General features: G+C 43.0%; 1 protein-coding gene across 1 annotated transcript; it reads right to left on the bottom strand.

Annotated features, from left to right (window-relative positions):
• Positions 1-529: 529 nt before the first annotated feature.
• cdc14ab (cell division cycle 14Ab) lies at positions 530-23,088 on the bottom strand. Its single transcript, XM_080000862.1, has 15 exons — positions 22,805-23,088; positions 22,473-22,563; positions 22,293-22,368; positions 20,284-20,376; positions 19,029-19,108; positions 10,347-10,413; positions 10,131-10,193; positions 8,661-8,748; positions 8,180-8,410; positions 7,264-7,402; positions 5,608-5,731; positions 4,218-4,291; positions 3,681-3,788; positions 1,958-2,261; positions 530-1,736 (listed from the first exon to the last, which is right to left on the bottom strand). Exons 1-15 carry the CDS (start codon positions 22,881-22,883, stop codon positions 1,707-1,709), a joined length of 1,647 nt encoding a protein of 548 aa, XP_079856988.1. The 5' UTR covers positions 22,884-23,088; the 3' UTR covers positions 530-1,706.
• Between the last annotated feature and the right edge of the window lie 1,312 nt (positions 23,089-24,400).

The raw sequence follows: 24,400 nt of genomic DNA, 5'->3' as shown, positions 1-24,400 counted from the left end.
TTTTTGACAGTAAATGCAAGGACGGAAGAATAAAATGGATAAACAAAGACAACGAAAGTGATCAATTGGAAGGCAGACAAAACCGGTATGTGGCAAATCAACGCAGTCACGTGATTCCTTGGTTTCACTAGTCGTACAGTTCTCTCAAAATTCACATAATTTCCGTCACCAAGCAAGCGCCAAGCCCCCTGTCCTGTCCTACCCTAACCCCAAGCAGCCTTGACCTCAACTCGTCCTAACCTGATTGAACGTTTGAGTGAAAAGCCGGAACTCAGGTTGAAACGGGCGAATTAGAAACATGTTTTATTATTTACAACTTAACTAGTTATTTCATTACAACTTCCAGGGCTGGCCTTATTCGGAGCCCGAGGCGAGATCTGTAGAAGGTGCCCCACCTTAGGCCCCGCAGTGTGCGCACACCATCAAATCATTACAGGTGCATCTACACTCCCATGCACACCGCATACCTCACCGGCCAAACCCCACCCAACCCGCCCTCTGATGCTGCCACCCCACCTTCTCCCCCAGGATAAAATGTTGTTTTTCGGAGTCCTTTATTTCTGCATTCTGGTGATTTTCTATGCAAGTCAATCACAAAACAACGAGCCAACAAAATACATTTTAAAAATGAATCTAGCTTTCCGAAAGTAAATCAACAGCAGCAGCAACTTTTTGTTTTCTACTTTTTTTTTTTTTTTTTTTTTTAACCCTGCTTGTTATCCATTTTTACTTTTGACGACACATACCAATCAACTTTCCACTGTTTTTTTGGGAGGGTCTGTATTTTAGTATTGTAATACTGTCGTTGTGTGCGTGACACTGGGGGGAGGGGGTTTCGAGGTGGGTTGTGTTGTGTTATTTGCATCAATTCATCTCATTGGGCGAGGTGTCCAGAAAAGAGGGTGATTGACCGAGGTGATGAGAGGGCGGGTTCTGGGTGCTTCTGTGCAGGGAGGTTGTGAGGGAGTGAGGTAGAGGGATGCGGAGATGCACTTGTTGCCGGTTGAAGTGTGAAGGAACGGCAAGATGAAGAGAAAAGTTCTAGAAAAGGGCCACGGCCATCCCCTGGTTGTTGTTTCCATCTGGACACCTCAGCCCCGGGAATAGAACTTTCCGCTTTGGCTTTCAACGGAACTATCGTCTGGGTCTCCTTCACTGAGTCCTGTTTAGTTAACACCGCCAAATGCTACTATAATTTGCATTGTGTCGGCCGCATTGTATAGCAGCACAAAACCGGGCGGCCAAAAGCTTTTCATTTTTCATTACTGGCCCTGATAACGTCAAACAGTGATACCACTTCAGTTCAACTTGTTTCCATGGTTACATATGATGCAGGAGGATTTGGCCCCAAAAAAAAAAAACAACTGTTTGGATCATATACCAGTGATGGGAACAACATGGCGGCGGATCCGTGGCTGGACTTCCTGGCCAGATGCAAGTCGAGATTTTAAACAGTCTTTCGTCATTTTCCCTTTAAACAAAAATATTTCCTCTTCTTTCCAAAAATATCTTCATGAATAAGTAGAAATATAAAATCTTTTTAAAATGTAAACATATATAACCTTCACACCACATGATATGACATTCATAATACCCATAATGCTTCGCTGGTAGAATTGAACATCCTTGGGACGTCCAGGTGTTTAAGTAGAGAGAGAGCGAGAGAGAGACAGAGAGAAAGAGAGAGACCGACAGACAATTCTTCTCTAGTAGTGAATGAAGTCAGACTGCAGCGACTGAAAGAGAAACAGAAAGAACAGGGAAATAATATTTAATAATTTAATGGAATATGTATGTTAAAAGTATTATTCCAACTTGTTTGTTCCTATTTTCCTATTTTCAAATATAGAAGGATTAGTCAGGGTTAATAAGGGTTAGTATGGTGAATACGGGTAGCAAGGCTTATGCTTTGGGTTTTGCTGTGCTAATGTGTGTGTTGCATTCAGTGCGCACTTACAGGAATAGAGCGGCTGAGGTAGCGTACAGAGTTGCCCTGTAGACCAGCGGAAGGGACCTGGGATCTGTAGGGGTCCTGTGGCCCCGATCTGCTTGAATGGTGACCACCACCACCACCAGGGGGGGCCGTGGAGCCCAAATACTGGCTGTTGTTGCTGGCTTCCTGCTGAGGATTACGCGATTTGACGAAACGAGCTCCCGAGCCATAGGTGGGTGCCGAGAGCCGAGGAGGACGATACGCCGGCTTCAGGTCCTCGGTAGGGTAAAGGTCACTCAGCGAACTGGCCAGTCTGGAGCTCAGGGAGCTGGAGACAAGGAGATGGTCACGAGACAATCACATGGAAATCAAAATCACATCCTGTCCCCTCTCAGAAACAACGGTCACACGGACAACAAGATCACTTCGTGTCCACTCTGAGACATTGGTCACATGGTCAGTGGTACTCACTCATTTTCTTGGTCTTTCTTAGCCACATATGAACACGAATATCACTCAAAGAACCGCAGAGACGGTAGATATTACGTGTTACTATTACAAGTAGGGCTTCCAATCTGTATTATGTTCTTTCGTGCATACAGAACCTGAACTTCACAATTGCATGTCATTTACGACATACATATTTAATACTCAGGACATTTTATTTTTTATTCTTCAAAAGACATGTCATGCATGACATGTGAAAATGTGAAAGAACAAAAGAACACACACACACACTATTGCTGGCTGCAGCTGTATTTATTATTTATTATTATTATCATTATTATTATTATTATTATTATTAATAAACTGTTATTATCTTAATATGATCTTTTATGTTTGCATTTCCTTTTTCCATTTTATTGGGTTAGGTAATGAGATGGACAGAAGATAATGAATGTCTCTGTAAGTTCTGAAAACAAGTATAACCTTGTTATTTTTATTTTAATTGTGGTGAAAACTGGGACAATTTGGGAGGGAATGTTGAGAACCGGGGGATATATTTCACAATGTATCCGCTTGATTTGTCCACCTAACCACTCTGCTCCATGGACCAGATTTTGCATCCATGAATTCTGCACTGCTGAAGCGGTAAAAAAAACACACCCCACCCCCAGCCCCTGACGTAAGTGGTTCTTGGTTCTTTTCCAGCTCTGGAACCAGAGCGACCCCACTTCTTCAGAGTTGGTTCCAGATTAGGCACCGGCTCCGAACCGGCCCTCAAAGTGCCTTTGTGGAAAAGGGGTAACAATGAAGTTTTGTCGTGTTGCTATAACGAGCCACAAAACAAAGCTTGCATATTGATTTTCAGTGGGCTAGCTAGCACCTAACCGGTTTATTAGAACTTGGTTCGAACAACAACTCTGCCAGAAAACTGAAGACAGACAGACAGGGAAGAAGAAAATCAATGAGGTATTGAGCAGCTAAGTGAGGGAGTGAAGGTGGAGTAGAAGAGGAAGTCCTACCTCCCGAGGGGGTGGAGGTGAAGTAATAGAGGAAATCCTACCTCCTGAGGGGGTGGAGGTGAAGTAGAAGAGGAAGTCCTACCTCCCGAGGGGGTGGAGGTGAAGTAGAAGAGGAAGTCCAACCTCCTGAGGGGGTGGAGGTGAAGTAGAAGAGGAAGTCCTACCTCCCGAGGGGGTGGAGGTGAAGGAGAAGAGGAAGTCCTACCTCCTGAGGGGGTGGAGGTGAAGGAGAAGAGGAAGTCCTACCTCCTGAGGAAGTGAAGTATAAGAGGAGGTCCTACCTCCTGAGGTTAGACTTGGAAGAGGTCGGACCGGGAACAATCCTCTTGGATGCAGCAGAGGACGCTGGGACGTTGGACGACCGGAGGGCTGACGGTCCCGTCGATGTCCTGAGGACAAGATGAGAACCTTCTTATCACAGGGTCCTCCTTTCCCTGGAGATCCACCTGTTCCACCCTTCCTCTGAATTACACTGTAATTGCAGCATAATCAGTGCTATGATGATTGCACAGTGATTACCCTTATTATGCTGTAAATACATTGTAAATATATTGTATTTACAGCATCATTACACTGTTATGACACTGTGAAAGCAGTATATTTACAGAGTAATTACAGTGTGATAATGTAATTACAGTGTTATCAGTTAATTAATGCATAATTACAGTGTAATAACTGCATAATCAGCGTGATAACAGGGTGATTAGTGTAATCAGTGTAATTACTGCATAATGTCAGTAATCACGGTATAATAGTGTAATTACGGTGTAATTTCAGTGTAATCCGAGCATAATAACAGTGCAATAACAGTTTCATACCTCAGGACTCCAGACCGTCTGCCCTTCAACGCTCGCAGTTTGTCTCCTTGAGTCAATGTCTCTTCAAACGGCTTCTGGTGGATTAAGATAAGACCGTTTCTAACCACATAATACACGTTATAAAGTAATTGCTCAAAACATGGGAAAATACTGAACAATGTAGTCCTGAATTGTGGAGTTAGACCGTTAAACTGTTTCTCACCATTTTTGACCACAAAAATGTTGAGAAAATCATGACTCGATGACGTGGAGCGATAATACTTGGCATGGCCCCTGCCCCTAACACTATATGAACACCGGGACAGAATCGAGCATCAGGGGTAAAATAAGCTAAGCCAACAGCCCGGAGTTTGGGATAAAACGCTGTTTTGGGAATAAACACCTGGAGTAAAAGGCATCTTCAGGGAGACAGTGAACTCATGCCAGAGATGCCCTGAAGAATAAAGAACCATACTGTTGGTTTGACGACACAGGGTTTGGTTACATTAGCATTAGCAGCATACTAGCAGGCCGTGGCTCCCCGACCTGGCCTGCAGAGGAGCCAGCAGGGGGGCAACGGAGACCGAGAAGTCCAGCCAGACAGCGGTGCCTTGAGGTGAGCAACTAGACACAAAGGACTGGGTTCACCAGAACATTTAAATATGGAAACGACTTACTCCAATGCTGATGTTTAAGACGATTAACGCAATTGGCATGGTTTACGCGTCTTCAGCGACAAGCCCCAGCGTCTCAGAGCAGAGGGAACGGCCTTTCTTTTTTTTTTTTACGATATTTAAACCCCATTTTATATACTTGCCGATTTTTTTCAAATCTTTCCAATTCTGCAGGATGGTTTATAGCACATTTTCTGTGGCCTGAGAAACACGCATTTAAGACCTGAAGATAAGACCTTAAGATAAGACCTGAAGATAAGACCTGAAGATAAGACCTTAAGATGCGACCGTAAGGAATCAGAGTTAGGGATTACTCCAGGATTTCCACCCATTCCTGACCGCCAGTGACGCGAGGGAGCAACAAAAAATTTGTTTTAATGAGCCTGTCTTGACCTGGCGCGAGGGACAGCGAAATGTGCAGTGATGTTGTTGAGCCCTGGGAAATGGCTCGCATCCCAACACCAAACACGTTTTATTGGTCCAGCCGCATGCTCCTTTTCCACTGTCATCACAGACAATTCTGCTTTACTCTGATTGGATGTTGCCTGAGTGGCAGTTGGCCGTCACGGCGAAGCTAACACTACGTATCAGGACAGTTTTGTGAGTGATTTTGCCTCCAATTTGCTTGTTTGTTCGCACTGCAGTGTGTGCGTGTATTGCTGTGTGTGTGTGGCTGTGTGTGTTGCTGTATGTGTTAATGTGTGTGTGTGTGTGTGTTACTGTTTGTGTGTTGTTACCTCTTCTGGAGGTGTGTATGCCAAAGTGTTGTGGGCGGAGCTTAGATTCAGGTCGGCCATGTTGGAAATGAGTCTTGGTATCGATTGTTGACTTCCTGTCTGCAACCACAACACTTCCTGTTTCCTGACACACACACACACACACACACACACACACACACACACACACACACACACACACACACACACACACACACACACACACACACACACACACACACACACACACACACACACACACACACACACACACACACACACGCTAAAGGACCATAAAGCAGCAGGTAGCTGCAGCAATATTAAGATAAGACTATCGATTCAGGGTTAGGGTTTTGGAAGGAATTGTTTGTGTTACTGCATTAGGAGAGGGTTAGGTGCTACTGAGGTGTTAGTAGAGTGCGGGTAAGTTGGTAGTATATTGGTTATAAGGTGTAAGTATAGTGCTAGTAAGGTGGTAGTAGGTCAATAGTAGAGTGTTCGTAACAGAATCGTTTTTATTTTTCCCAGGTACATTTACATACACAAAGAATTTCTTCTGGTAAGGTTTGGTGCACATTTTCAATAATCTTTGGAGTAAGGTGGTACTTACTTATTAGATCAATAGTAGAGTATACACCGATCAGCCACAACATTAAAACCACTGACAGGTTAAGTGAATAACAGAGCATCTCCAAAACAGCAGGTGTTGTAGGGTGTTCCTGGTATGCAGTGGTTAGTAGCTACCATAAGTTGTCCAAGGAAGGACAACTGGTGAACCTGCGACAGGGTCATGGGCACCCATGGGCTAACTGATGTGCATGGGGAGCGAGGGCTAGCCCGTCTGGTCCGATCCCACAGAAGAGCTACTGTAGGACAAATTGCTGAAAAAGTTAATGCTGGCAATGATAGAAAGGTGTCAGAACACAGTGTATCACAGATTGCTGCGTATGGCCACAGACTGGCCAGAGTAGCCATGCTGACCCCTGTCCACCACCGAAAGTGCCTACAATGGACACGTGAGCGCCAGAACTGGACCATGGAGCAATGGAAGAAGGTGCCAGATACCACAGGACACCTTCAAAGGTCGTGTGGAGTTCATGACTCGACGGGTCAGCGCTGTTTGGCGCCACGAGGGGGAGCTACACAATATTAGTGGTTATTAGTGGTGGATTTAATGTTGTGACTTATCGGTGTTATACCGTTTTCACACCCTATTTTATTTAAACCCACATAACCCGGGTTTACCCGGGTTTCTCAAACCCGGGTACACCCACTAAAAATAGGCGAATGACATCTTTCCCATTGCCAGGAGAAATGCCATTTGTTTTCTGATGTGTCAATGTCGAAAAAGGGGTGTGTCATGGTGCCAGTGTGATTGAGAACAAAACAGTAGAGTACACAACATTACATGACAATAACATAAACTGTAAAACTTGTGAAAAAAAGTGTTTTGAGCCGTTCAAAAGAATCTGATCACTCATAAATGACCTAACACTACAGTAGAAGCACTGGTCCTTTGGTGGCGGGGAGCGGAATGTTAATGCTGATGTTAGCGGGTGTTACTGGGTATTTGGTGCAGTGGGAAAGGGATATAAGTAAGGTGGTAGTATGATGGTATTACGGTGGTAGTACAGGGGTAGTCTGATTGTAGTAAGGTGCTAATAAGGTGGTACTCACTCCTGCAGGAAGTGCTGCTGTGCTCCGATCACAGAGCCTGGACGACAGATCCGGATCCAGGCAATGGACTCTGCTGCCGTGAAGCGGTAATGCTTCATCAGGTAACAGCCAATCAGAGTGCCCGTCCTACCCAGACCGGCTGGAGGACAGAGGGTGAGAGAGGAGGTCAGAGAGGGAGAAATAGGTGGAGACAGCAGAGGGGGAGCCAGAGAGTGAGACAGGAGGACAGAGGGTGAGGCAGAGGTGGAGACAGGAGGACAGCGAGGGAGACAAAGAGTGCGACAGGAGGACAGAGAGGGAGACAGACAAACAGAGGGTGAGACAGGAGGACAGAGAGGGAGAAGGGAAAACAGAGGAAGACAAGAGGGCAGAGGGTGAGACAGGAAGACCCCCCCACTCTGCTGTGGTCATGGAGTCAGGGGGAGATTTGTTGTGACCCTGTCCAGATGTTGTGGATGCTGCTCTGCTGTGGATGTGGGGCCAGGGCACACCAGCAGCGACTACCTTAACCACCACTCCGACCAACCTGGTCCAGACCTGATGATGACCACTTCCCTTCCCTTCTGCAGGCGTCTACCTGCGGCGCTATGCACCAGCAAAATAGGCTCTCATACTGTCTAACTTTAACAGTGGATTATATAGAAGTACATTAACTTATTATTTGTCATATTATTGATCTTGTCCATATGGCATTCCCTGCAGCCTGGTCATCTTGGAAAGGGGATACCGCCGTCTGTTTTTTCCCCCAAAGGGTCTTCTTTTTTCTTGCCTGGATGGGGTTAAGACTAGGGGACGCTGTCGATTTCTATATGAAATGTGGACCTGTGAAGTCCTTTGAGACCTTTGTACTGTGATTAAGGTCTATATAAATAAACTTGACTTATTGACAGAGGGTGAGACAGAGTGTGACACAGACCCTTGCAGTGCACAGCCACAGAGCCCCCTGCTGCTTCAGCCAGGTGAAGGAAGCGCTGGGTGATGCTGTCGCTGGGCGTGCTGCCGTCCAAGAAGTAGAGGTCAACGTGCAGGAAGCCGGCGTCCAGGAAGCGTTGCGCGTCGTACAACTTCCTGTTGAGGCGGACCACGGCCGAGACACCCCGCTTCCGGAAGTAGGGGAAGTAGAACTCTGGGGCATGGAGCGGGTAGCCTGGAAAACAAGCACCTCAGAATTACTACCTGGGAAACTAGGTACTCAGGAGTTACAGCCTAGAAAACAAGGACCACAGAAGTTAATACCTAGAAAACAAGCACCTCAGGAGTTACCAGCCGGAAAACAAAAACCTCAAAATTACTGCCTTGGAAACTAGGAACTCAGAGGTAACTGCCTGGAAAAAAAGGACCACAGGAGTCAATACCGGGAAAACAAGCACCTCAGGATTACAAAACAAAGAGCTCACCATTCTCCACACTGTTCTGGGCGTGCGGCCCACTGAACGCCAGCAGTTTCCCTGGAACGATCCAGTTCAGATCCCCGTTCTCTACTCTCTGGAGGAACAGTACAAAAAGTATTACACGAGTATAATAGTATTACATAGTGATAGATAGACATAGATAGACAGACAGATGGAGAGATAGACCGATGGATAGATAGCCAGAACGATCCGCTGCACCCCTACTAGATAGATAGATAGATCATCAATAATAATAAAGAAATAGAATAAAACAGAAATAACTGTAGTTCTGCTTATGGCTACGCACATATTTTGCTAACCTACCGTACCTAGGTATTGTGGATAGGGATGTGACAGTATACCGTGAAATTCAAATATGAAATAGTACTATCATAAATATAAAGTAATAGCAATGTAGACCCACGACCCGATCAAATGAGTGAGTGAGTTTGACGTGTTGCCACAAACATACCGATTACCATTGAACAATGTCGGCACACCGATTTCGTCTTATCCATTTTTCTTTGTCCATTATTTTTTTTCCACCAGGAAACCAAAGTATTCCCAAAAAGGGAATCAGTTCCCAAACTTCTCGTTTGCATTGGCCATTAAGTTCATTAGCCAGATGCTTGGCTGGCTAGATAAGCTAAGCTAAACGTGCTGTGTGTTAAGTGAGCTCAGAGACGGAGACTAAAGAGAGTTATGGTCCCTCACTTATAATGTTAGTCTGGGAACTCGAATTTGAAGTATCTTCTGCACACAAAACAAGCCTACTTTGCATTCAATACACATCTGCATCCCCAATGTCCTGTACTATAATATTTTAATTTGTTGTGATGAATAAAATAATGAAAAAAATAACGTTATTAACCGGTTACCATCATCTAAATAAATGTTTCTGTTGCATAAAACATAAAAAGTATAGTGTTACTAAGTTACTTTCTTATTATTTTAAATGTAATAGATTACAAGGAGTGAACTATTAAGTCGCATTTTTTGTGTTATTTTTCAATTAAAATGGTTTAATAAAATCTGCAGAGCCATAAATAAACCGAGCGAGTTGTAAACTTGACATGATTTTTTATTTTTTATTTTTTAGCTTAAAACCTGATAGCGTGATTGTGATATTGTGTAGTACGATTTTCATACAGTCAAAATTTCATCTCATTACATCCCTTATTGGGGCCCTGCCGGAGTCATAAACAGCTAATCACTAAAATCAAAATACAGTTTGTTTTTGTAAATGGCTTATTTTTCAATTCACCTATAATACATTTACAGTGTCGTGCTAAAGAACAAAAAAAAGCATTGTCCTCGTAGAATAAAGCGTTTCCTGGTTGATACACAGTGTGTTTTATTTCTTTATTGGAATGCAAAATGATTCACATTCAATATGAATTATGACAAATGTCTTCATCTCAACATTAGTCCCCAGTCATTATTTTCAGTTCGTGAGTCCAACATTCACTCACTCACCTCGTAGTGTTCGTACTCATTGACGTCAAACGTCTCAAAGTCGAAGAGTCCGTGCTGCTGCGCCTGGAACCAGACCAAACCAATCAAATTAGACCTAACCAGTCAAACCATTCAGCCCGGACATAACCAGTCAAACCATTCAAACCAGACATAAGTCAAACCAAACACACCAGTCAAACCAGACCAAAGCAGTGGATATGTCCTGGATGTCCTCACCTTGCAGATCCCTTGCAGACAGTCCAGGACGGTCAGGTTGAAGCTGCATGACACTAAAGAAGCATCTCTGGGAAGAAACAGAAGGAGTTTCATACAGTTTAATACATCTGATCAAAATAATAATATCTCACATCATGTGATAATAATAAAGTAATATATTGTATAATGTGGTCATCAGTTGGAGCTCTGTACAGAGCAAGAGAAACATTTCGATTTTGTTTTTAGAACTCACAGCTGGCAGCCATGACTTGCCCTGTAATAGGCCAGCAGCCCCGAGGCGCTTTACTAGCCTTAGTGATGCTGAACTAAAAAAAAAATGTTGAACAAACAAAATCCTCAACAGTCCCCACCAAATTCTTGAAGAGCGTGTACAATAGTCTCTTGCCATCTCTCTTGAAAATAATTAATACCTTCCTGGGGACTGGAATATTCATAGGAGCGTTCAAGACAGCTGTTGTGAAACCATTATTGAAGACACCAAACTTAGATACCAACATCCTTAGTAACTATAGGCCGATGTCCAATTCAGCCTTCATGAGCGAGGTACTTGAGAAAGTAGCTTTGTATCAACTGAATACTTTCCTCAATGAAAACAATATTCTTGAAGAAGTTCCAGTCGGGTTTCAGATCGAATCACACTACAGAAACCGCTCTAGTGTAAATAGTGAATGACCATTGAAAGTGGAGGAACGCTTAAAAAGACCCGAGAAAAAAAGACGTAAGAACCACCGAGAACATGTCCCAGAACACCGTCAGCAGAATACTCAATAAGAATTCAATAAGAACTCTGTCTACTTCGTTACATGCCATTCCATACCACTAGTGGGCGCAGATTCTGTGGCACCTATTTGCAGAGCGAGCGGCCGGAACCAGAAAAAAGCTGAGCTAAACAACAATGGCGGCTGCGAAAGAATCAAGAATGACACAGTCAGAGGAGTTGGCGGTGGCTTTGCTTTACATAAAGATGACAAAAATGAAAAATAAAAAAACCAGCTCCAGAAAAAACAAGCTCAATGCCCCGGAGAAGGAGGCGATTGACACGGAAAGGGAAGTTGAACACTGTCGCCTGCCGTGACGCAATGGCATTTGGACCAATGGCGACAAGGGGAGCTCTCAGAGCGAGAAAAAGACAAAAGGTCAAGTTCGCCTCAGCAGCTGCGAACACCACAAGAGGCCAGATCACCGCGTCAATTTATTATTATCTTGTCCTGAACACGTCTTTTTGGTCAAAAACCCAATTCTTTTTCAGTATGCCTTCACCTTTATTCTTCTAGATCTGAGTGCAGTTTTTGACACTATTATCACAACATTTTAATGAATCGCCTTGAAAACTGGGTCGCTCTATTGGAAAGTGCTCTTAACATACATAACTGGGAGACAATTTTTTGTTGTCAGTCTTAATAATCATAGTGCATCACAAGGGAGCTGTCTTGTGTCTTCTTTTTTCATTATACATTATGCTGGGTAATGTCGTAGGCACAATGTACATATTATTAGCTACGCCGACGACACTCAATTGTACATGTCTGTTGAGCCAAGTGATCCAAATGCTCTTGGTTCCCTTATTTCCTGTTTGTGTGAAATTGACAGAAATACTTCAAGTTGGACCAAAACCCAAAAGAGACGCTCTCTTTAATAGGTTGGGGAGTCTGACTACTCAGACAAAACAAGAAGAAAAAAGTCTTGGCGTAATTCTCAATTCTGTTTTAATTTTTAAACCTCACATTAACAAAGGTTACAAAGACATAATTTTTCCGCCTGAGGAATATTGCCAAATGATGGCCTTTCCTAAAGGAACTGTCATGAATTCTCCCTGATTTCCCAATATTTAGGGGTCCCTAAGCCCTATTGCTTTTGTTAATGAAAAACTGACGTCTGTAGTCTATGGATGTGATGGATCTGCTGCACTCACAGACAACATGAATAAAATGTGTATTCGAGGCAGTCCTGACATGCTGTTGTCCAAGTTTTATCCAGATCGGTCCAATAATTGTAGAATAGTTTACTAACAAAATTTATTTCTTGTCATCCCCACATCCCGTGCACAGGCGCAAATGACGGCCTGCACAGGTCATATGTAGTATTGCTGTCTAGTGATTGGTCAACAACCAGCTCCTCACCAAGATGGAAGCACGTGCAGATGGGACTAACGTCAGAACTTCATGGATGTCATAGATCTGACAAACTCACAAACAATCTGAATAAGATATATATTCGGGGCAGTTCCAACATGGTGTAGTTCAAGTTTATTTGGATCAGTTCAGCATTGTGGATGAAGTTTATGATCACAATTGCCACCTCACCAAGATTGCGTTACGCACAGTGCACATGTGCAAGTTGGTTGAGTACACAGATCAAGTGATGCACTGCACTCTAGTGGCACACATATATAGTCGCAAGGGGACTTTAACGAAAGGAATATAAAATACAAACTTTTAACCATACAACGTTTCAAATTGATAGGTATTACATTACTGTTGAATTGTATTACGTTTCAAAAATATTGATTTCAAGTATTACCAGAGGACAACTGTATTGAACAAAACGCAGTGTATTAAAACATCATAAATATAAATGGTTCTGAGGACAACTGACACGCACCAGAGTAAGTTCTAAAAAATAAAAACCCAATAACATCACTGTCAGAATTTATAGACATTCCAGAAATATCATTCTATACAAACTTCCTTAATTATAATTACTGGTAACAATAACCAATAAGCAGTTACATAATAATAAATATTTGCATTATTTTAGTGTTTGGTATAGCGCACTACATACAATTTATTTCATCCTCTACAATTAAAGTCAGTTAAACCACTTGATTTATTTATAGGTTTAAAAAATACATTATTATTGTGAAGACAGTTTTCTGTTGATTTACAAAGTGCCATAAAATAATTATGTTCACCAAAATGAATTAATCATCGTGATCGTGATCATTTTAGCCATTAATCGTACAGCCATACTTCAGAACGATAAACCCTATTAGTTGCAGTTGCGGTGTCACTGACCTCCATATAATTTCAGATCCGCCCACTCCCGTTTGCTTTGCTGTCACTCCCTTCCCTTTACCTGCTTACCCGCCTGCAGCTCTCAGTGAGAATAACAGTAACAGGATGCTGAGAAATTAATTAACGCTTTTTGTTCAAGTAGACTGGACTATTAATGCTGAAGAAAAATCGTTAATTCGCAAATGTCAGTAAAGCACTATGAGCTGCAAATTTTGGATGAAAACTTTGTATGCTATACAAATAGTTTATTTTAAGTTTATTTATTATTCTGCTCTGCATTTGTTTTGAGCGCCAATGTTATTTATTATGCGTTTGTCATTCTGCCACACCAGGAGGAAGCGTGCAGTACACGCTCTGAAGCCCTTTCTCAATCTGCGTTCTTGTCTGTACTTGTGTTCTTGTGGACTTGTGAAACGTCATCAGTCGCAGCCTAAGTACTGTTCTAATTCAAAGTCCGCATCAAGCCAAGTCCAGTCCAAATACCCGGATGTGGACTTGCTCCGCCCATTTTATCGAGGATGCATCGGTGGTGACTTGTGTGGACTTGGGACAGCAAAGTATCCCAGAATGCATTTCGTACCAATGATGATGACCGTCCTGCATCCTCCCGTCCCCGGGAGTCTGTACTCCCGAGTCGAACTTGCCAAGTCTGAACTACCAAGTCCGCAAGTCCGGACTTTGCGTACCTGGTATTAAGAAACGACCTGAGTCTTCAATAAATCTGGAGCTAGAAGGCAATTTCCCGACTCTCGTGTCATCAGTGATAGGAGTTTGGCTGGCTGTCTAATTTTGGTTTGATGCACCTTAAGGATGACAGTACATTTATTATTTGCGTTCCTTGTACCAAACTATAACCCTGCACCATCTCGAAGATGATAAGATAAGATGTGTATATACAACATAATAGTCTCTCCATTGCTCTGGGACTTCATTTTGTAAACACTGCATTTTTTTGTAAATTCTCTTTTACTTCTAAATAAATCCTGCACTTTTGTAATTGGGAGAATTCAGTCTGTTTCAGGCCCGGCGCCCCTTGACTCTGTGTGGTGATGGAGGCTAATGGCTCATGACTAGTCACAACAAAAGGATATAGGCGTAGCTTGGGTGAATAATTTAACCTAGGAGAGCGATGGATCAGGATGAGGTCAATTCAACATGGCGAGCACAAGGGTCCTCACAAGGAACTTTATGTCACATGCAGGCAGCACCACGTCAAAGCCAGAAGGACTCAAACTCGACAAAACCCGAAACCACAAAACTTTATGGAATACATGGACTCAATCAAAAATAATTCTAATAAAATAATCACTGAAATGAGTATGAGGTTTTTATATTTGTATATTTGGTTGTTAATATTCACATTATGTTCATGACATGATTCTGGCAAAATACTCAACTTGCCCAAATATGCTGATACCATAGCACATGACTGCTCCACTGCTGCTACTACCCACACTACTTACTGTACTTCAGGGTTACTACTGCTCACTACTACTAGTTAGCACAATGCTACTTCATGTACTCTGTACTTTTATTCTAATTTGATATTTTGTCTCAATCTTTCTTCTGTTTCTCGACTTGGCACTGTTTTTTGCTGCTGTGACGCCTGACTTCCCTCCCGGGATGAATTCGGCTTTATCTTATCTATTAATCTTGTCTGAACAGGAAAGAGCAGCTCCAGTACTTAAGTCTGACCCAAAATATATACTGTATAGTTTTTCAAAATATTTATATATTTCTTTATGCATGAGCTGGATCCTTTATAGTATATAATAGGATCTGTTATGACAAGTACCTTTACTTGTAATACTTTAAGTATATTTAAGAGCAAGTACTTGTATACTCTTACTTCAGTAGAAAGATAATTTTAGTAAGTACATTTTGAGTCAGGGTATTTGTACTTTTACTTAAGTAAAAGGTCTGACAACTTTTTCCACAACTGTTATACACCAATCGGCCACAGCCTGAAAACCACTGACAGGTAAAGTGAATAACATTGCAGTGAACAGTCAGTTCTTGAAGTTGATGTGTTGGTTATTAGTGGTGGTTTTAATGTTATGTCTGATAAGTATATAGTATGTATATAGTATGTATATGGTATGTGCAGTCAAAAGTTTGGACACACCTACTCATTCAAGGGTTTTTCCTTTATTTTTACAATTTTCCAACATTGTCGAATGATGTTGTAACCAAAAAAGTGTGATACAAATCAAAATATATTATAGATTTTAGATTCTTGGAAGTAGCCACCCTTTGACTTGATGGCAGCTTCTCAAGCAGCTTCATGAGGTCGTCACCTGGAACGCTTTTCCATTAACAGGTGTGCCTTGTTACAAGTGAAAAATGTGCAGATTTTTTTTTTTTTTTCCTTCTTGAGGCGATCGAGCCAATCAGTTGTGACATGGTAGGGTTGGTATATAGTAATTAGTATAGCCCTATTTATCATTTTGTCTGTAGTGTGGTCATAATATGCTAAAATATGGTCATATTATGATCGTCCATCATTACTTTAATTGTACGGACACACCGCCGGCGCACATGCACTGCAAATCGACAGGCTGCAATGCGACAAACTGCGGTGCATTTCAAACAGAGCTCGGCTTCATCCAGCTGCAGTGGGCAGAGCTACGTTCAGCGACAAGGAAAGTTGAGCAGATTTCAACTTTATGCAAAGAGCAGCACCAGGGTAGGCAGGTGATAGCCAGTAAGAGGGAAGATACGCTCTCAATGGCGCTGGCCCTTGGAAAAAGGCTGCCTGGACCACCGTAACTGTCCTTGATTCAGCTTTTTTTTGTTTCGAGGAAGAAAGTCCCTTTAACTATTAATAAAATAAGGAACACATCATTTTATGTTTGTCCAACAAGGACTATTATTTAATTAAGGGAGGGATGTCAAGACTAGTTACGTAGTTTTTTTCAAGAGTTAACGTATTTTGCTAAGTAAATGGCTACACCATTAAAAAAATAAAAATAAAAAAAGTACACACGGCATATAATGGTAATCTATTCACATGGCAGCCCCATCGCCGGTTGTGTGACCATATTATTAGACGTGAAGGAAAATTTCAAGAACTTGGAAAGTTTCTTCAAGTGCAGTCTATGATGAAAGTGTCTTTCATGAGGACCACCACCGAGTTACCTCTGCTGCAGAGAATACATTTATTAGAGTTAATAGCCTTAGAAATTGTCAATTAATGGCACCTCAAATTACAGCCCAAAGAAATGCTTCACAGTAGGGTTGCGGTGGTGATCAGTGTTACCACTGTGTTCGGGCGTACTCCGATCAGATTACACACACACACACACACACACACACACACACACACACACACACACACACACACACACACACACACACACACACACACACACACACACACACACACACACACACACACACACACACACACACACACACACACCTTGATTTAAGAGTGCACTAACATACAAGTTTTCTGAGTTATGAGCCGTCGTTCCATGGATTTTTTTTGTATTGATTTGCGAGCAACAATGTGAGTTACGAGGAGTGAGCTTCAGGTACACCACCGCTGGTAGGCGTGGTGAGCGAATCCGGCCAGCATCCCGCATTTTATTTTTTCTTATTTAAAAACTTGGGGTGTTTTTTGGGGGACTGGAACTGGATTAATGGCATTTCAATTAATTTCAATGGGGAAAACTGATTTGCTATATGAGCAGATTGAATTACAAAATCTGTCACGGAACGAATTAAACTCGTAAGTCAAAGTACCACTGTGTGTGTGTGTGTATATATATATATATATATATATATATATATATATATATATATATATATATAAAACCCACATAGCAATTTTTTCGTGAATCAGCACCGACGTTCATCAAACGAAAAAAATGTGTGGTTCTCACTGTGGACACCTTGTACCTGAAGCCCCTTTTATACAGCCTGTTCAAGGCGGGAATGTCGTGCAGTCCGCCTCACTGCTCTGTGTAAAAGGTACAAACATGGAATGTGGAGGTAATCACAGAGCCGAGACAACGTCTGTATGAAAGGGCAGCCAGTATGCAGGGACAGGGATGTGACGTTTTGATGAAGTGCTATGTGTGCAACCCACAACTGTGACTGCTGCATTCACATGGAACACGGGAGATGGCATAATGGAAGTCATGTTAGTGAACGACAGCATGACCGCAGCCTGGCAGAGTACACAGCAGCATTTGCTGCATTTGTTTTTTTTGGGTTGATTTTTTGGACCATTTTTGTCCTTTTATTTTGCTAATTTAATGACCTGTAAAGCACAATTCAAAGAGCATAGGAATAAGAAACTGAATAGGAACTGTCATTCCGTGTCGCTGCTTTTAACCGCGCCCACTGCTTTTCACCCCACTTGGAGAAATCCTCAAAAAGAAGAAATAAATCACTGTAAACCCCGCAGAGTGCACTCAAACATACATGTTACCGGGGGGTGGAGGGACTGAGAATGGGGCTCCTTTCTCTGGGCACAAAGGCGGCATTATGCCTTTGTTTGGTTCAGTGTAAAAAGGCAAACCCACAATATTGACGGTCTTCTTTACGGCAATATTGCGGGATCTCTGAATTAAAGAGGCTTGTGTTCAAGCCTGTTCTCACCACCAGGAGGTCTGGTCTGAGGATGCTGAGGAGGACCTTCAGGAGTCCTTCTAGACCATGGACTGGACCTGTTTCTGGAAGACCAGGGTGAGGACATCGAGGCTCTCTCCCAGTGTGTTACAGATTACAATTGTTTCTCTGAGGACAGCAATGTACCCACTAAGAAGGTACACTGCTTCCCCAACACCAAATCAAGGATCAACAAGGACATCAAAGCCCCTCAACAAGAAGAGGAGGCAGAGTCATTGCAGGAGACAGGAAGAAGAAGAAACTGAAGAAGGAACTGAGGGAAGCGAGAAACTGCTACGGGGAGACGACTGAAGACAAGCTGCAGCAGAACTAAGCGTGGTGTGGATGGGGAAGAAGAAAGTGGCTGCTACAGCCAGTCCAGTCCAGTGGTAGAAGGTAGAGCTGAACCTGAAATAATGAGATGAATGAAATCCAGACATTGTCTGGACTTGCCCTTTAACACATGTAGAATACAATCGGATATTGTCCGTGTCAGACGTCTTCATGCCTACTGGAAATACTCTGTTGGTTTAGGCGAGGGACTGAACCTGGGTAGAGCGTGCAGGAGGCAGGATGTGATGCAATGAAGCATGACGCTACAGCACACCCAAGATTGCGGACGAGGCTACAGACTTATCAGTAATTGACCTTTTTTTGCCTTCATACCTCCAAAATATAAACAAAAGAGTGGAAAGGAATATAAAAGAAAGCAGAAAGGAGTACAAAGCCGCTACCCTTCATGCACGAAAGATCCCACTGGACCACATGATAGAGACGTCATCAAAACGCGACACAACCACTTGATCGCTGTGAATTCTCCGGACAATCACCTGCTTTGTTCACACATACCGCTCAATCAGATATTTGCAGACTTTGTACTAGGGTGCTGGCTGCGTAAAGTATGTTTAATTTCCGGTCCAACTGATTCAGACATTTGCGTTCACACATACAGCTCCTCTGGGTATTGTTTAGATAATTTCAGGGTTGCAATGCATGTGTGAAAACAGCTCCTAGTCAGTCAGTCAGTAGACTCTTTTTTTCCTCTACTGACCTGAAGGGGAGGTAAGCAGCGTTGGTCCCTGAAGTCAGAGCGCGAAACGCCTCCTCTGGAGTTTTCTTCAGATAAATCATCTGAAATACAGAGGATGCGAACAGTCTGTCTGTTAGTGGACATATTTGACAGTCAGTCTGTCGGTTAGTGGACATGTTGGACAATCTCTAAAGCCCCTTTCGCACATAGTTCCCAGTAAATTACTGGAATAATAACTTTTCTGGCACTGCTAATGATTTTGATTATTCACACATGCACCTTCAATCAGGAACATTTCCATCTTGCACCTTTTTACACTGGCCATGATAATGCCGGAATAGATGGGGCAAGGGACAGTCCAACAGAAGTTACCCAATGCGGTCATCCCATTCACTTGCACGCACAAAGGATGTATGTGGATGTATGCGTGCAACATTTTTATACAACATAATAAACTTCTGCCGAAACACTGCACAAACATTTTAACAGTCCTTTACAAAAAAAACGGTAATCGGTATCTGAATCAGCCCATTTGTTTGTAAAAAAAAAACAGCAAACATAATCGCCCAGGAAAAATCATGATTGGTGAGTCCCTAATATTCAACAGGTTTGCCAAACAAGCAATGTTTTTTTCGTGATCACATGAATTTGATATATTAAAAGGAACATTAAAAGAGCGTTGGATGCTAAACTGGACAGAGACAGGGACAGCATGGTCTTGTGATTGGTTTGCTCACTACACATGAAAGCGTCTGATGTCAGACAGACGTAACCGTTTACGTGCTTGTTCTGGCAATGTTACAGCTTCCATTCACAACACAGCCATATCCGCTTTTTCACAGAAATGTTACCAGGTCTTGTGGTGAGAATTTGCTTGAACAGATTTACCGGAATATCGATCCCTGTTCCCTTTTACGCATGACCCCATGCAGGAAATGTTCTGGAACATTTCAGGGATAGACTGCATGTGTAAAAGGGGCTTAAGTGGACATGTTGGTCAGTCAATCTGTTAGTGGACATGTTGTGTGGAACAGTAAGTGGAACAAGGTGTGAAACAGGGAGTGGAACAGGGTAGGGAAGAGGAAGTGGAACAAGGTGTGGCACAGGACATGGAACACAGTGTGGAAAAGGGTATGGAACAGGATGTGGAACAGGATGTGGAACAGGATGTGGAATAGGAAGTGGAATGGGGTGTGGAACATGATGCGGAACAGGATGTGAAACAGCAAGTGGTACAGGGTGTGGGACAGGAAGTCGAACAGGAAGTCGAACCTACAGCGTACGCTCCAATCAGCACCGCAGCATTGGACCTCTTCCTCTGGTCGAAGCTCGTGTAGTGGACGATTCTCTTCCTGGTCAGAGTGAATGACTAGAAACAAAGATATTTGTGATATTATTGAGTAATGAGTATATCTTTATATACATTTTATTATACTACAGTAATATATAGATATAATATACAGTACTAGTGCTGTGTCCGTTGAAAACATGCCTGTTCGGAACGGGCTATGTTGTAGGGGTGGGCGGATCGATACCAAAAGTATCGATACTACGTCTCCTTCTGAAGATTGATTCTAACGTCAATGGGATCGATAGCAAAAAAAGAGATCTGTTTTTCTCAATCTATTTCCTCACTTGCACATGCTTGGTCCCCGTCACTGTGTGATGACAGGAGATCCTTTCCACAGGCACGTTACATGAACGCCCATGTGCAACAAGGGCAGAAAAGCGATCAGTGAAAGCCATTCACTGAAGAAATCGACCATTTCTCCCAAAAAAAAAAAAAAAAAAAACCCCACCCCAATAATAATAATTATGCCTCTTTTCCACTGCATCAAAAACCCGAATCTGGCTTTTGCTTTCAGTGGGAAAGGTTACACTTGGCAAGCTCACTATGACACCGGGTAGTCATGCTAATTTTCGCAACTTTTTTTCTTTGTATTACGTTTGGCACGTAAAAAGACGGGAATATCCGTGTATGATTCGATCATTTCCTTTCCCAATTCAAAATCAGAATTTGACCTTTTCCTGCATGTGGGACTATTAAATCATTTCAGTGCGGGGACCGCTCCATGGGTACCACTTCGACTGCTCCGTGCGCACAGAGAGGAGAACCCCAATGCTCCCAGCCAGGCTCCAACACTGCCCCAAGCCGGCCTCTGAACAAAAGGAGCGGCTCCACTCCCAGCCGCTGAAGGAGCGGGCCCAATAGTCTCCATTGTGCTTCCTACTTCCCCCCCCCCCCCCCCCCCCAATCACAATGGAAACATAACACAACGCAACACAACACAAATGGTATAACAGTTTGTTTTGGGCGATTCTGGCCCTGGTATAACTTGGTATCGGATCGAAAGCAAATTTTGCGGTATTGCCCACCCCTACTGCACTGTTTGGAATGGGCTGCACTGCACGTAAGCAACTCAATTGCAGAGCCCTGAACCCCCGCTATAGCTGCTGCACAGAGCTTAGCGGCTTGCTTGTTTATTGAAATTTCATTAATATTACACGTGTGGCATGTACAAATTGTACCAAATTAGACACTGCACGTCCTTGGGTCCCCAGCAAAGTAGATCGGATGAACGGTTGTCATAATAATTGAAGCATGTCCGCTCTGCACCAAATATGCTTGTTCAGAACGGGCCAATTGCTTTCACGGGAAGCCCCAACCCCCACTGGCTCCCTATTCGCTGTTTATTGAAAGTTTAGTAATATTACGCACGTCAAAATTGCACCAAATTCGACATTGCACGTCCCTGGGTCCCCAGCAATACACCCACCAAGTGTGAAGAAGATCGGATGAACAGTTATCGAGATAATCAAAGGACATACAGACAGCGAGACATTTTCCTTCATTTATAGTTAGATACTACAGTACTATACTACAGTATTATATAGGATAATACTTCATCTTCACATGGTAAACACCTCATTCCTTATTTTTATGTAAACCATCATCCTCCTTTTGGTGCAAAACTGTTAGGGGTCCAGCCCGCACTGAGGGGAAGGTGAATCATTTGGGGACTCAGGACTTGGACTTCCCCCGACCCCTGAGGGTTCATTATCTGGGACACACCTGGACCAGACGACATCAGTACTACATAGTGTACCTTCAGCTTCTCGTTGAGCTCGCAGCAGTTCCTGTAGAGCATACTGTATACTACATAGTGTGTACTACAGAGTGTACCTTCAGCTTCTAGTTGAGCTTGCAGCAATTACTGTAGAGCATACTGTATATGACATACTGTGTACTACATAATGTACTACATAGCGTACTACATAGTGTACCTTCAGCTTCTTGTTGAGCTTGCAGCAGTACCTGTAGAGCATCGCTAGGTTCAAGGGTCCAAAATCTGCATAAAAGCTGGAAGACGATCATCACATAAATAAAACAACAACAACAGCAACAACAGCAACAACATCAGAATTACACTTTACTGTAAAGTAGGATTTTATGTGACTGCTCACTTTTCATAGATGAACTCATCGTCCGTGCAGAAGTAGTGTGTATTTGCGGTACTTTTGGGTTTACTTCGTAACGTGGCGAAGTACAAGCGATCTGCAAGAAAAGAGTTTGGGATTATATAATATATTTATTTTCATATGGTATACATCATTATAATAAACCACTCAGTGATTTTTACATCATGAAAATAACTACATTTATGATATTCTTTATTCTGATTAAATAAAGTCACTCACCTAGTAAAGTCTGAAAAGTACGCAGTACGCAGGATTTACTCTAGTTCTGCTCTGGTTTTACTCCAGTTTCACTCCAGTTTCACTCCAGTTTCACTTACCTTTTATGAACTCCACAAATCTCACCAGCTCCAAGTCCTCTGCCATTTTCAGCAGAGAGCTCTTCACACTGAAGCTCATCTCAGTATTCTGAATAGTACTTCCAGTAAAGTACTGGAAGACCTCTTAAGTACTTCAGGTGTTTCTTCTAGCAGCTAACAGCTAGTCCCACCACAACGCTGCCTAACATCCGTGACGTCATAACTCAGCTTTATACGCCTACATCGAAACTTGAAGTTGGAACTTTAAGTCAAGGACCTAAAGTCAAAGTTGCATTTTAAAGTTAAAAGTCAAAGTTGCAATGTGAAGTTCGAAGTTAACGTTCGACTCAGAAGTTCCAGTCTCCGCGTTCCTGCTGAGATTTACAGGAGGGATCAAGAGGCTCGCGGACGACTCGTTCTTCACGAACACATATTTAAAAAAGGACTCGGGAGTCTGGAGTCACTCCGGAGGAATTGCCGTTCGTTTTTCGGGTTCACCACTCGGTGCCTGACACAGGCACTCACTGAGTGTGAATCCGGACACAATCTGGACTCAGTGTCAATAGCGCTCACCGTGCGTTACACCAACTGAACCAAACCGAACGACTCTTTCTTACTGAGGGACTCGCCTACGCCCTATTCTCAAAGAATGAATGTGGCGAACCTTTCGTCACTAATTCACCGTTTTAAAGTGACAGTACACAGCCCAACGGTTACCTAGCAACACATACACCAACCTAGTGTATTTAGTAGTAGTAGTAGTGTATATATATATGTATAGAGAGAGAGAAAATTTTAAGCAGTGGTGTATATTTAGCAGTATTATATATTGAGTAGTTCATTGGAGACCTCACGTTTTGTGTTGGCTGGTGGTGACGCACACACACATTCCAATGAACCACGTCACATTCTCTGAATCACGAAAGTTGAATTATTCCAGTTTCACGATGAGACCAGAAGCAGCAGTTTGAATGTGTCCACATGGACCATGGCGCAAGCCCCCCTGTTAGCTGGCTGTCAGTCGGCCATCAGCATCAGGGGGACTCTTTGTCGTCTCTTAACCTTTCCGTCTCCTCCGACTCACAGGGAATCAGCTGGTCCAAGTCCACACCAGGTCTGGGTCTTCATCGGGTCCCGGTCCAGCTACACTGGGTCCGGTTGTACACCAGTTTCGGGTCTTCTCCAGGTCGCGGGTGAATTCAGCTTCGGGGCTACACTGAACCTCCTGAACCTTTACTGTCTGAAACTCAGAGGAACCTGGAGCTCCTGGTCGATCTGCTGGAGGCCCCGACACGCCTCTATCCAGCCTCTCCTTCAAACCACCTGGCCTCCATCACTCCTGAGGTTTGGAAGCCTTGTGGGTTCAGTTTCAGAACTTTCTTTGTAGTTTGTGGCGCCTACTTTGCACAATTCCAGTTACAAGCGTTATACCCAGTTTGTCTCATTAAGCTCACGAGTTTGTGGATCATAAAGCTATAATTACTATATTATAATAGTTCACTACATTAAACAGATCTGGTTCCCCAGCTCGACTTGAAAGAACCTTGCTGCTCTCAGTGAGATTACCATCTGATATTACCCAGATTTAGATTTTTCTGAGCAAAATCTTAAAAAATA

This window comes from Zeus faber (genome assembly GCF_960531495.2).
Source record: "Zeus faber genome assembly, chromosome: 1".
Lineage (NCBI taxonomy): Eukaryota > Metazoa > Chordata > Actinopteri > Zeiformes > Zeidae > Zeus > Zeus faber.
This window is presented reverse-complemented; position numbering and strand designations above follow the sequence as displayed.

Coding starts and splice junctions, on each gene's coding strand:
- cdc14ab (XM_080000862.1), bottom strand. CDS start 22,883: ATGAGCTTCAGTGTGAAGAGCTCTCTGCTGAAAATGGCAGAGGACTTG. Junction 10,414..19,028: donor GCTGCTTACCTCCCCTTCAG/GTCAGTAGAGGA, acceptor GTTTCTTCCCAG/AGATGCTTCTTTAGTGTCAT. Junction 8,749..10,130: donor ATGAGTACGAACACTACGAG/GTGAGTGAGTGA, acceptor CTGTTCCTCCAG/AGAGTAGAGAACGGGGATCT.